The sequence below is a fragment of the Schistocerca nitens genome, chromosome 2 (assembly GCF_023898315.1).
Source record: "Schistocerca nitens isolate TAMUIC-IGC-003100 chromosome 2, iqSchNite1.1, whole genome shotgun sequence".
Lineage (NCBI taxonomy): Eukaryota > Metazoa > Arthropoda > Insecta > Orthoptera > Acrididae > Schistocerca > Schistocerca nitens.
This window is the reverse complement of record NC_064615.1, coordinates 827410813-827424115: the sequence shown is the minus strand read 5'-3', so window position 1 is coordinate 827424115 and position 13303 is coordinate 827410813. Positions and strand designations below refer to the sequence as shown.

The 13303-nt window shown below is 43.8% G+C and overlaps 1 protein-coding gene across 1 annotated transcript in view; it reads left to right on the top strand.

Annotated features, from left to right (window-relative positions):
- Positions 1-13303, top strand: part of LOC126235364 (uncharacterized) — a gene marked incomplete at its 3' end in the record, with an annotated part of 1261863 nt that overhangs the window by 623332 nt on the left and 625228 nt on the right. Inside the window, exon 21 of the mRNA XM_049944087.1 lies at positions 929-1059. Coding sequence (XP_049800044.1) covers positions 929-1059 — 131 coding nt within the window. The remainder of the gene's footprint in view (positions 1-928; positions 1060-13303) is intronic.

The following is a 13303-nucleotide window of genomic DNA, read 5'->3' as shown; positions in this document are numbered from 1 at the left end:
AGCTTGTAATTTTTTTACCCCTGCTTTATCTTAAGATTTTTAAATTTAAAAAAAACTGTTAAATTTTTTAATGGTTGTGTACGTGAGTCTGTGGTTTTTGTAAACAGTTAAATCTCGTCTTAAGCAATCAATTGTATATAAGGTTTGGGCCAACTGCACCAAATACAAAGTCAGCATTTATATAGGTACATTGAATAATTAACTCCATATGAATAAGTTTTTTAGAGTCTGTCTTAATTAATTGTTGACATAATTTTGTAAACATGTGGTTAGGTTCATTGCCCCAGCTGTAATGATTTACTTTGTTGTAAGTGACGTAAGACACATGTATGCGGTGAATAACTGAGTACATAGTGTTTCTAATTCTGATCTGGCGATGCATCAGTTTTCTGGTTTGTTACGTAGCTGTCAATTCATGAGACAGAGTACTGCTATTATAGGAAATATTCTGTAACCTGTCCATCGAGGTATGTTGTATTTCTGGATTTTTCTTTTATATTGTACCTGATACCATACATTACAATTGTTTTGTATATAGTCACACAGTATAAATGCATTCCAGATCTGAAGATGGTAGCATTGATTCCGAAACTGATTATCGAGTATAAAGTTTAAATTTGCGATCTTGGCACAGACATTTAGCTTCTCTAATGCAAAAAAATTATTAGCTGTCAATTTAAACTTTTGTAAGAAGAAATAATCTCAGTACACTGTTGTAGCCATTTTTTCAGGCGCCTTTATAAAATAAAGAACGGATGGAAAATTAGAATCGTGTTTCCAGGATATGCACACTAACCAAATTGCCCCCGTATGTCAACAGCGCGGAGCCTGTGGCACCCTCGTCCGGCGCGTCGGGAGACAACACTGCCGCGGCGTCTGCGGTCGGCCGGCAGTCGGCGTCCAGCACGGGCACGGCGGAGCCATCTAGCGGCGACCGCACGAGGCGCCGGCTCGGCGCGAAACGACTTGGTTCCGTGTGGCGGCACTCGTCCACCGCGGAGCCGACAGAGCGCGCGCGTAGCGAGGCCGACGCAGTCGACAAGGAGGAGAGCGTCATAGGCAAGCAAGACTTTCCCTGTCTGTTATACTCCCTAGACGCATATAGGCAGACGTCAAGGATGAAAAGTATGCAGAGTAGAAATCAATAACAGGCTAAGCACTAATTTTTTATTTATTTACTTTTTTATTTATTTATTTTTAGTCCCAGTAAACCAAGCTATGCTATTGCAAATCACCTGAAAAGCGCTATGACAATTTCTAGCTGTGCATATAAAGCCCCAACGACAGCACAAGCGGTACGTGCTGGCACCCTGATGAGACCAACGCAGGCTAAGTGCCACAGAACATTTTGTTTGCAACGTGTGGCAATGATTTTGCCCAGATTGAAAAACGTAAGAGGCTGGAACAATGTCAGAATGTCAGTTACCGGTACCTATGGACCTTGTAAAAATTGTGGAGAATGTGACACATAACAACACATTTGTGGTTACTATGTTCTAGACCGAGGACCCTTCTATTCTAAAAAAAAAAAAAAAAAAAACAGTCAATACACATATTGAAACAACGAAAATAAATATTTCCAAATGTAGTTGGATCCAAGTGGGGGAAAAAAAATTCCACCTGATGACGTCAAGACGAGAACAGTGTTTAACGAAATTGGAGACCTGAGTACCTACAAGATTTTCAACGGAACATACCCATTGAGATAATAAAAAACCTTGTTTCTCGTCTCAACAACGTAAAAACAACTTGTCAGCTGAAAAGAAAAGGAATCTGCAGCAGTCGCTGTCGTATTTGAAAGTAACTAATAGAACATATTTCGAACAGTTAATCACTTAAAATGGCTTTGTACTGTATAAAATTAAAAGAAGGATTAAAAATAATTTAACCACGGGATAGTGTATCTTTAAAAAGTTTATTATTAACAAAACTGATAAATGCTTGCGATTTCTTTCATTTCCACTTACCTCGCTTTTGCCGATACCTTCATGGTGTTTAGCACATACTTCGTTTTTCAGAATGAAATTTTTTTTTCATTGATAAAAGGAAGGAAACTTAAAAAATTTTACAATAATTGCATGAGTCTTACTTAGACAATAATTAAAAATTATTGTTGAGTTTTTTCATTAAAATACAAACATCAAAAGGGTTTTGTATCACCTCGGTTCCGAGAGTTCCTGAACCTGTACAGAAAATTGGAATAGAGATCAACATAAACATCATTTCCGCCCTTTTTATTGCTCCTGAAAACCGCACATTGCATGTTGTACCACCATACAGCGAGACCTTCAGAGGAGCTGGTCCAGACTGCTGTACACACCAGTACCTCTAATACTCAGTAGCACGTCCTCTTGCATTGATGCATGCCTGTATTCGAAGTGGCATACTATCCACAAGTTCATCAAGCCACTGTTCTTCCAGATTGTCCCACGCCTCAATGGCGATTCGGCGTAGATCTCTCAGAGAGGTTGGTCGGTCACGTCGTCAATAAACAGCCCTTTTTAGTCAATCCCAGGCATGTTCGACAGGGTTCATGTCTGGAGAAAATGCTGGCCACTCTGGTCAAGCGATGTCGTTACCCTGAAGGAAGTCATTCACAAGATGTGCACGATGGGGGCGCGGATTGTCGTCCATGAAGACGAATGCCCCGCCAATATGCTGCTGATATGATTGCACTATCTATCGGAGGATGGCATTGACGTATCGTAAAGCCGTTACGGCGCCTTCCACGACCACCAGTGGCGTTCGTCGGCCCCACATAATGCCACCCCAAAACAGCAGGGAACCTCCTCCTTGCTGCACTCGCTGGACAGTGGGTCTAAGGCGTTGAGCCTGACCGGGTTGCGTCTAAACACGTATGCAACGATTGTCTACTTGAAGGCATATGCGACACTCATCTGTGAAGAGAGCATGATGCCAATCGTGAGCCGGCCGTTGTGACCGAGCGTTTCTAGGCGCTTCAGTCCGGAACCGCGCTACTGCTACGATAGCAGTTTCGAATCCTGCCTCAGCCATGGATATGTGTGACGATTTTAGGTTAGTTAGTTTAACTAGTTCGAAGTCTAGGGGACTGAAGCCTCAGATGTTAAGTCCCATAGTGCTTAGAGCCATTTGAACCATTTTTGAGACAATCCTGAGAGGTCCATTCGGCAAGTTGTTGCGCCCATCTCTAACGCGCTGCATGGTCTCGTGGATGCAACGATGGACCTCGCCATGGACATCTGGAGTGAAGTTGCGCATCATGCAGCCTATTGAGCACAGTTTGAATCCTAACAGGACGTCCTGTGGCTGCGCGAAAAGCATTATTCAACATGATGGCGTTACCGTCATGGTTCCTGCGAGCCATAATCTGCAGGTAGCGGTCATCCAATGCAGTAGTAGCCCTCGGCCGGTCGGAGCGAGGCATGTCATCAACAGTTCCTGTATCTCCTCCATGTTCGATGAACATCGCTTTGGTTCACCCCGAAACGCCTGGACACTTCCCTTGTTGACGGCCCTTCCTGTCACAAAGTAACAATGCGTACGCGATCGAACCGCGGTACTGACCGTCTAGGCATAGTTGAACTACAGACAACACGAGCCGTGTACCTCCTTCCTGGTGGAATGACTAGAATTAAAGGGCTGTCGGACCCCTCCGTCTAATATGGTATACTTCACTCACACACACACACACACACACACACACAGACACACACACACACACACACAAACACATTAGCAAATGCACGATTCTGTTTGAAGTATTATCTCGATATCGTCGGAGGGTCGACCTGCGCGCCGCTTGTTTTCGTGCCCAGCAGCTAATCTCGCTGCAAAATAGATTTAACTGATGACTACCGCAGTCCACTTCACCCCTCCGCCGCCCAACACCGAACCCAGGGTTATCGTGCAGTTCGGCCCCGGTGGACCCCCCAGGGAAGGTCTCCCAACAGACGAGTGTAACCCCCTATGCTTGTGTGGTAGAGTATTGGTGGTGTACGCGTACGTGGAGAAATTGTTTGTGCAGCAATCGCCGACATAGTGTAACTGAGGCGGAATAAGGGGAACCAGCCCGCATTCACCGAGGCAGATGGAAAACCGCCTAAAACCCATCGACAGACTGGCCGGTTCACCGGACCTCGACACAAGTCCGCCGGGCGGATTCGTGCCGGGGACCAGGCGTTCCTTCCCGCCCGGAAAGCCGTGCGTTAGACCGCACGGCCAACCGGGCGGGCCAAACGTACAGTAGTTGTTGTGCCTAGGCCTCACTATACATTTTGTAACACCCCACCTAGCAGCAAAGTAGCAAAATTGTCGTCTTCGTCCGCATCCTGCAGAATTATGTCAGCGAATATTTGTCTCACATACAACTGGAAACGTATATCTACGCGCAGCATTAGCTCCTGGATAGGTGTATCATAGTTTGTGCCAGGTGTTTTTCAATCAAAGTGGAATGCTATAGCCATTCATTACTATGTTTTATAAGATATTTTTGTACCTGATTTTTTGTAGACATCTGATGGTGTATAAATTCCGAATCCCGTCGTATGATCAATAAAGTCATTCCGGGCGTGATTTAATATTTACCATTGCGACCCTGTCCTGCCTCCACCAAGAATTTATGTCATATGAGAAAGAATTCTGTTGTTTCCGTGCTTCTGCGCCTAGACGACGCTATTTCCCTTCTACAAAAAGGAGAGAGACCTTAACAGTACCTGTCAGGTAACTTTTTCATGCGAAAACCGCCAGATCGTTATGTTTGCCCCTGCAAGACTGCCTCCAGGTATCTTGAAAGGCTTCTCAGCAAGAAAGCCACCGCGTAGATGTTCTTTTAACTGAGATAGCGGCTCGTAAAACAGCTCATTTTGCGGGAACGCCACGCACTGCATTGTTCCCACAGCCGCGCAGGACGGAGTTCGCAACTCTGAAGACAAGAGAACGCACGTGACCTCTTGGCGCTGCCGTGACCGCAGACTCCAGCTGGATGCTGCCACTCGGGTCGCTGCCCTCTGCCCCGAGTGGCTTCCTTCCAGAAGTTGGTCCGACCCCCGGCACGCGTCCGGCGTCCGCAAATGGCTTCCCACACCCCGGATACAGATCTCCTCCACTTCCTCAGCGGAGACGTGCAGCTCAATAAATCAAGAACATGGAACTGAACAGTTATGTGAAAAAAGAAGCGGTGGGTGTTAGCGGCTCGACCTTCCTAATTATTATCGTTACCCATAATAGCAACATATAGGTATCTATTAATCGGGGCAATAACAGAGTAATATGAAACGTATTAGCACATTTGGCTGATGAGTTTCAATATAGTGAGTACACCATAGAGGAATGAATTGAGGAATATCAAACGAAAAAAAAAAAAAAAATCAGCGTCACGCTCTGAAAGAGCACTGGGTTTTAGGCAAATGCCAGCAAGCAATCTGTACCGGGCATGTAATTTTCCACCGTTTTTGGCATCTAATAAGAACAGCCCAGTTGTTAAAAATTTACTCACTTGCTTGTTTTAGGCATTTCATTTTATCGGAAAATCACGTAAAACAATTTAATACAGGATTTCAGTCTTAACAATGAAGAACTGTGTGGTAGACAAACTGGAGGCATTCCGATATTTTGGGAGCAAAATGCCGCAAGATGGACGAAGGAAAAAGAACGTACGAGGGCTGTTCGGAAAAAAAGGTACGATAGGTCGCGAAAAGGAAACCACAGTGAAGATTGAAACTGTTTTATTTGCAACAGTTAGCTACAACTTCCAGCTACTTATCTCCATAGTCGCCGATCCGACTTAGACGTTTGCCGTAGCGCTGTACCAACATTCCCATACCCTCGTTATAGAAGAAAGCCGCCAGTGCTTTCCGCCAATTCTCTACACTGGCCTACAGCTCGTTATCTGTGCCAAAATTTTGTCTTCATAGCCAGCGGTTCATGTGGGCAGATATGAAACTCAGAGGGAGACAATTACGGGCTGTATTGTGGGTAATGAAACATTTCCAATTGAAAACAATGCAGGAGAATCTTCATTGCCCCTGCGGAATGTGGCTGAGGACTGTCTTGGAGAATAAAACGCACGACACTTATTTAATGTTGGCTGCATAGCTTCAGGCGAAATTTCTCACCAAACCCTCGTACTTAGTGGGAGACACTATTTTTTTTTTTTTTTAGATATCCTTATGTGCTCCCTGTGTGCTCTGAATTAAAAAGAACCTGTGCAAAACTTCATCGGCTTTTCACTGTGGTTTCCCATTTTGCGACCAGTCGTTCCTTACTTTCCGAATAACCCTCGTATGAAGCAGATAAGCACAGGCGAAGGGATCATTCGTCACGAAAATACCTATCAGTGTCAAACACAGGCTTTAATCTGCTAGAAACTTTCAGAGAATTTAAATATTAAAATTAGGTGGACAGGTAATAAATTAATCTCTGTTGGTCCACTATGGCCAGGGGTCATCGGCTGGTAGTACTTTTCAATTCAATAAATTTTACCAAAAGCAGTTCTCTTTAAGATATTTTATTGTATTCTGTAAGCAACCAGTTTCGGCAACTCATTTTGTCATCTTCGGGCCCCATACGCTTTCTTTGCTATCACGCTTTCGTATGAACCAGCTGCACAATGATTGGAATTCACAGTATCCAGCTTTATGGCGCTATACGATATTGTTCATTGATTTGAAAAAAAAAACGTATGTTGCATGAAGATGGCAAAATGAATTGTCGAAACTGGTTGCTTTCAGAATAAAATATCTTAAAGTGTACGTCTGTTGGTAAAGTTTATTGAATTGAAAAGGTAATAAATTAGGTTCTATGCACAATCGGTGAGGAAGGGAATATCTTGAAAAAGATTAGAAGAAGGGACAGGAAGCTAGAACACCAGCGAATAACTTCCTTCGTACTATGCCGAGCCATAGAGGTTCAAAACTATATGGCAAGGCAGAGACTGAATTGTACGTAGCTAATAACTGAGGATGTTTTGCGAAAGAGTCGCTCTGAAAGAGCACTGGATCTTAGGCAAATGTCTGCAAGCTGTCTGTAACGAGCATGTAATTTTCCCCCGTTTTCGACATCTAATAAGAACAGCCCAGTTGTTAAAAATTTACTCACTTGCCTGATTTAGGCATATCATTTCATTAGAAAATCACATAAAACAATTTAATACAGGATTTCAGTCTTAACGATTGTGCTTAATAAATAAATTTTTAACAAGTTGTTATCAGGGGCCAAAAAGAGGTACAAAATACTTGCTTGCTATCTGTACAATAATTGCAGGCTTCTTGCGCGACTACACTATGTGATCAAAAGTATCCGGACACCCCCAGAAACATACGTTTTTCATATTAGGTGCATTGTGCTGCCACTCACTGCCAGGTACTCCGTATCAGCGACCTCAGTAGTCATTAGACAGCGTGAGCGAGCAGAATGGGACGCTCCGCGGAACTCGCGGACTTCGAACGTAGTCAGGTTATTGGGTGTCACTTGTGTCATACGTCTATACGCGATATTTCCTCAACTCCTAAACATCCATAGGTCCTCTGTTTCCGGTGTGATAGCGAAGTGGAAACCTGAAGGGATACGTACAGTACAAAAGCGTACAGGCCGACCTCGTCTGTTACTAACAGAGACAGCCGACAGTTGAAGAGGGTCGTAAAGTGTTATAGGCAGACATCTATCCAGACCATTACACAGGAATTCCAAACTGCATCAGTTAGGCGGGAAATGAGAAAACTTGGATTTCATGGTCGAGCGGCTGCTCATAAGCCACAAATCACGCCGGTAAATGCCAAACGACTCCTTGCTTGGTGTAAGGAGCGTAAACATTGGACGATTGAGCAGTAAAATTCGGAGGCGGTGATGTTATAGTGTGGTCGAGTTTTTCATAGTGGGTGCTTGCACCCCTTGTTGTTTTGCTTGATACTGTCACAGCACAGGTCAACATTGATATTTTAAGCACCTTCCCTGTTGAAGAGCAATTCGGGGATGGCGATTGCATCTTTCAACACGATCGTGCACCTGTTCATAATGCACGGTCTGTGGCGGAGTGGTTACACGACGATAACATCCCTGTAGTCGACTAGCCTGCACAGAGTCCTGACCTGAATCCTATAGAATGGCTTTGGGATGTTGTGGAACGCCGACGTAGTGCCAGGCCTCACCGACCGATATCAATATCTCTTCTCAGTGCAGCACTCCGTGAAGAATAGGCTGCCATTCCCCAAGAAACTTCCAGCACCTGCGAAAGTGGAAGCTGTCATCACGGCTAAGGGTGGGCCAACACCATAGTGAATGCCAGCATTACCGATGGAGGGCGCCACGAACTTGTAAGTCATTTTCAGCCAAGTGTCCGGATACTTTTGTTCACATAATGTATGTGTCACGCCTTAAAAACAGATGGCCGCCAACTAATGAAAACATGAAACTTCCTGGCAGATTAAAACTGTGTGCCCGACCGAGACTCGAACTCGGGACCTTTGCCTTTCGCGGGCAAGTGCTCTACCATCTGAGCTACCGAAGCACGACTCACGCCCTGTACTCACAGCTTTACTTCTGCCAGTATCTCGTCTCCTACCTTCCAGACTTTACAGAAGCTCTTCTGTAAAGTTTGGAAGGTAGGAGACGAGATACTGGCAGAAGTAAAGCTGTGAGTACAGGGCGTGAGTCGTGCTTCGGTAGCTCACTTTGTAGAGCACTTGCCCGCGAAAGGCAAAGGTCCCGAGTTCGAGTCTCGGTCGGGCACACAGTTTTAATCTGCCAGGAAGTTTCATATCAGCGCACATTCCGCTGCAGAGTGAAAATCTCATTCTGCTAATGGAAAAATTTCATCTTGCGCATGTTACTTTAAAAATCGGGCAACACAGCTAGATTTCCAAACTTTGAGGGAAATGATCCGCACTGGCTGTAAAAAACTTTTGTTTAACGTCACGTCCGGTTTCGCATCTTCCGTCAATCCGTAAAACATTAACAAAAAAAATTTTGTACAAAGAATTCTTAAAAATGTTTCGAAGAATAGAGACACTGAAAATAGTATCGTCACTGAGATAACGAATATCATAGCATACTTCCTAATATCATGTAGGACCTCCTGTTACCTTGGTTAGTGCAGCAACTCGACTTGGCATGGACTCAACAAGTCTTTGGAAGTCCCCTGCAGAAATACTGAGCCATCGTGCTGCCTCTATAGACGTCCATAACTGCGGAAGTCAACATTACCGAGGCGGATTCTGTGCACGAACAGATCTCTGGATTATGTCCGATAAGACTTCGATGGGATTCAAGTCGGGCGATCTGGGTGGCCAAACCACTAGCTCAAATTGTCCAATATTTTCTTCAAAACAATCGCGAAGAATTGTGGTTGGGTGAGATGGCGCATTATCATCCATAAAAATTCCATCTTTGCTTGAGAACATGAAGTCCATGAATAGCTGGAAATAGTCTCCACGTAGTCGAAAATAACCAATCAACAATCGGTTAATTTGGACGAGAAGCCTGAGTCCATTCCATGTAAACACAACCCACACCATTCTCAAACCACCACCAGCATGTACAGTGCTTTGTTGACAACTTGGGTCCATGGCTTCGTGGAGTCTGCACCACACTCGAACTCTACCATCAGCTCTTACCATCTCAGATCGGGACTCATCTGACCGGGCCACCGTTTTCCAACCGTCTAGGGTCCAACGGATACGTTTACAAGCATAGGACAGGCGCTGTAGGCAATGTCGCATTGTTAGCACAGATATTCGCGTCGGTCGTCTGCTGCAATAGCGTATTAATACCAGATTTCACCGCACTGTCCAAACGGATACGTTCGTCGCACGTCCACATTGATATCTGTAGGTATTTCGCGCAGTGTTACTTGTCTGTTTGCACTGACAACTCTATGCAAACGCCGCTGCTCTCGGTCGTTAAGCGAACACCATCAACAATTGCTTTATCCGTGGTGAGAGGTAATGCCTGAAATTTGGTATTCTCGGCACACCCTTGACACTGTGGATCTCGAAATACTGAATTTCCTAACTGTTTCCGAAATGGAAGGTTTTATGAGTCTAGCTACCACTACAGTTCCGCGTTCAATGTCTGTTCAAAAATGGTTCAAATGCCTCTGAGCACTATGGGACTTAACATCTGAGGGCATCAGTTCCCTAGAACTTAGAACCACTTAAACCTAACTAACCTAAGGAGGGGCAATAGTCTGGATGATTGACTGATCTGACCTTGTAACACTAACCAAAACGGCCTTGCTGTGCTGGTACTGCGAACGGCTGAAAGCAAGGGGAAAATACAGCCGTAATTTTTCCCGAGGGCATGCAGCTTTACTGTATGATTAAATGATGATGGCGTCCTCTTGGGTAAAACATTCCGGAGGTAAAATAGTCCCCCATTCGGATCTCAGGGCGGGGAGGACGTCGTTATCAGGAGAAAGAAAACTGGCGTTTTGCGGATCGGAGCGTGGTATGTCAGATCCCTTAATCGGGCAGGTAGGTTAGAAAACTTAAAAAGAGAAATGGATAGGTTAACGTTAGATGTAGTGGGAATTAGTGACGTTCAGTGGCAGGAGGAACAAGACTTTTGGTCAGGTGAATACAGAGTTATAAATACAAAATCAAATAGGGGTAATGCAGGAGTAGGTTTAATAATGAATAAAAAAAATAGGAGTGCGGGTAAGCTACTACAAACAGCACAGTGAACGCATTATTGTGGCCAAGATAGACACGAAGCCCACACCTACTGCAATAGTACAAGTTTATATGCCAACTAGCTCTACAGATGATGAAGAAATTGATGAAATGTATGATGAGATAAAAGAAATTATTCAGGTAGTGAAGGGAGATGAAAATTTAATGGTCATGGGTGACTAGAATTCGAGAGTAGGAAAAGGGAGAGAAGGAAACATAGTAGGTGAATATGGATTGGGAGAAAGAAATGAAAGAGGAAGCCGTCTGGTAGAGTTTTGCACAGAGCATAACTTAATCATAGCTAACACTTGGTTCAAGAATCATAAAAGAAGGTTGTACAGATGGAAGAATCCTGGAAATACTAGAAGGTATCAGATAGAGATTTAGGAACCAGGTATTAAATTGTATGGCATTTCCAGGGGCAGATGTGGACTCTGACTTCAATCTATTGGTTATGAGCTGTAGATTAAAACAGAAGAAACTGCAAAAAGGTGGGAATTTAAGGAGATGGGACCTGGATAAACTGACTAAACCAGAGGTTGTACAGAGTTTCAGGGGGAGTATAAGGGAACAATTGTCACAAATGGGGGAAAGAAATACAGTAGAAGAAGAATGGGTAGCTCTGAGGGATGAAGTAGTGAAGGCAGCAGAGGATCAAGTAGATAAAAAGACGAGGGCTAGTAGAAATCCTTGGGTAACAGAAGAAATATTGAATTTAATGGATGAAAGGAGAAAATATAAAAATGCAGTAAATGAAGCAGGCAAAAAGGAATATAAATGTCTCAAAAATAAGATCGACAGGAAGTGCAAAATGGCTAAGCAGGGATGGCTAGAGGACAAATGTAAGGATGTAGAGGTTTATCTCACTAGGGGTAAGATAGATACTGCCTACAGGAAAACTAAAGAGACCTTTGGAGAAAAGAGAACCACTTGTATGAATATCAAGAGCTCAGATGGAAACCCAGTTCTAAGCAAAGAAGGGAAAGCAGAAAGGTGGAAGGAGTACATAGAAGGTCTATACAAGGGCGACGTACTTGAGGACAATATTTTGGAAATGGAAGAGGATGTAGATGAAGATGAAATGGGAGATACGATACTGCGTGAAGAGTTTGACAGAGCACTGAAAGACCTGAGTCGAAACAAGGCCCCCGGAGTAGACAACATTCCATTGGAACTACTGACGGCCTCGGGAGAGCCAGTCCTGACAAAACTCTACCATCTGGTGAGCAAGATGTATGAAACAGGCGAAATACCCTCAGACTTCAAGAAGAATATAATAATTCCAATCCCAAAGAAAGCAGGTGTTGACAGATGTAAAAATTACCGAACAGTTTAATAAGCTACAGCTGCAAAATACTAACGCGAATTCTTTACATACGAATGGAAAAACTGGTAGAAGCGGACCTCGGGGAAGATCAGTTTGGATTCCGTAGAAATGTTGGAACACGTGAGGCAATACTAACCTTACGACTTATCTTAGAAGAAAAATTAAGAAAAGGCAAACCTACGTTTCTAGCATTTGTAGACTTAGAGAAAGCTTTTGACAACGTTAACTGGAATACCCTCTTTAAAATTCTAAAGGTGGCAGGCGTAAAATACAGGGAGCCAAAGGCTATTTACAATTTGTACAGAAGCCAGATGGCAGTTATAAGAGTCGAGGGACATGAAAGGGAAGCAGCGGTTGGGAAGGGAGTGAGACAGGGTTGTAGCCTGTCCCCGATGTTATTCTGTCTGTATATTGAGCAAGCAGTAAAGGAAACAAAAGAAAAATTCGGAGTAGGTATTAAAATCCATGGAGAAGAAATAAAAGCTTTGAGGTTCGCCGATGACATTGTAATTCTGTCAGAGACAGCAAAGGACTTGGAAGAGCAGTTGAATGGAATGGACAGGGTCTTGAAAGGAGGATATAAGATGAACTAGGATAATGGAATGTAGTCGAATTAAGTCGGGTGATGCTGAGGGAATTAGATTAGGAAATGAGCCACTTAAAGTAGTAAAGGAGGTTTGCTATTTGGGGAGCAAAATAGCTGATGATGGTCGAAGTAGAGAGGATATAAAATGTAGACTAGCAATGGCAAGAAAAGCGTTTCTGAAGAAGAAAAATTTGTTAACATCGAGTATAGATTTAAGTGTCAGGAAGTCGTTTCTGAAAGTGTATGGAGTGTAGCCATGTATGGAAGTGAAACATGGACGATAAATAGTTTAGACAAGAAGAGAATAGAAGCTTTCGAAAAGTGGTGCTACAGAAGAATGCTGAAGATTAGATGGGTAGATCACATAACTAATGCGGAGATACTGAATAGAATTGGGGAGGAGAGGAGTTTGTGGCAAAACTTGACAAGAAGAAGGGACCGGTTGATAGGACATGTTCTGAGGCATCGAGGGATCACAAATTTAGCATTGGAGGGCAGTGTGGAGGGTAAAAATCATAGAGGGAGATCAAGAAATGAATACACTAAGCAGATTCAGAAGAACGTTGGTTGCAGTAAGTACTGGGAGATGAAGCTTGCACATGATAGAGTAGCATGGAGAGCTGCATCAAACCAGTCTCAGGACTGAAGATCACAACAACAACAACAACCTAAAGACAACACACACATCCATGCCCGAGGCAGGATTCGAACCTGCGACCGTAGCGGTCGCGCGGTTCCAGACTG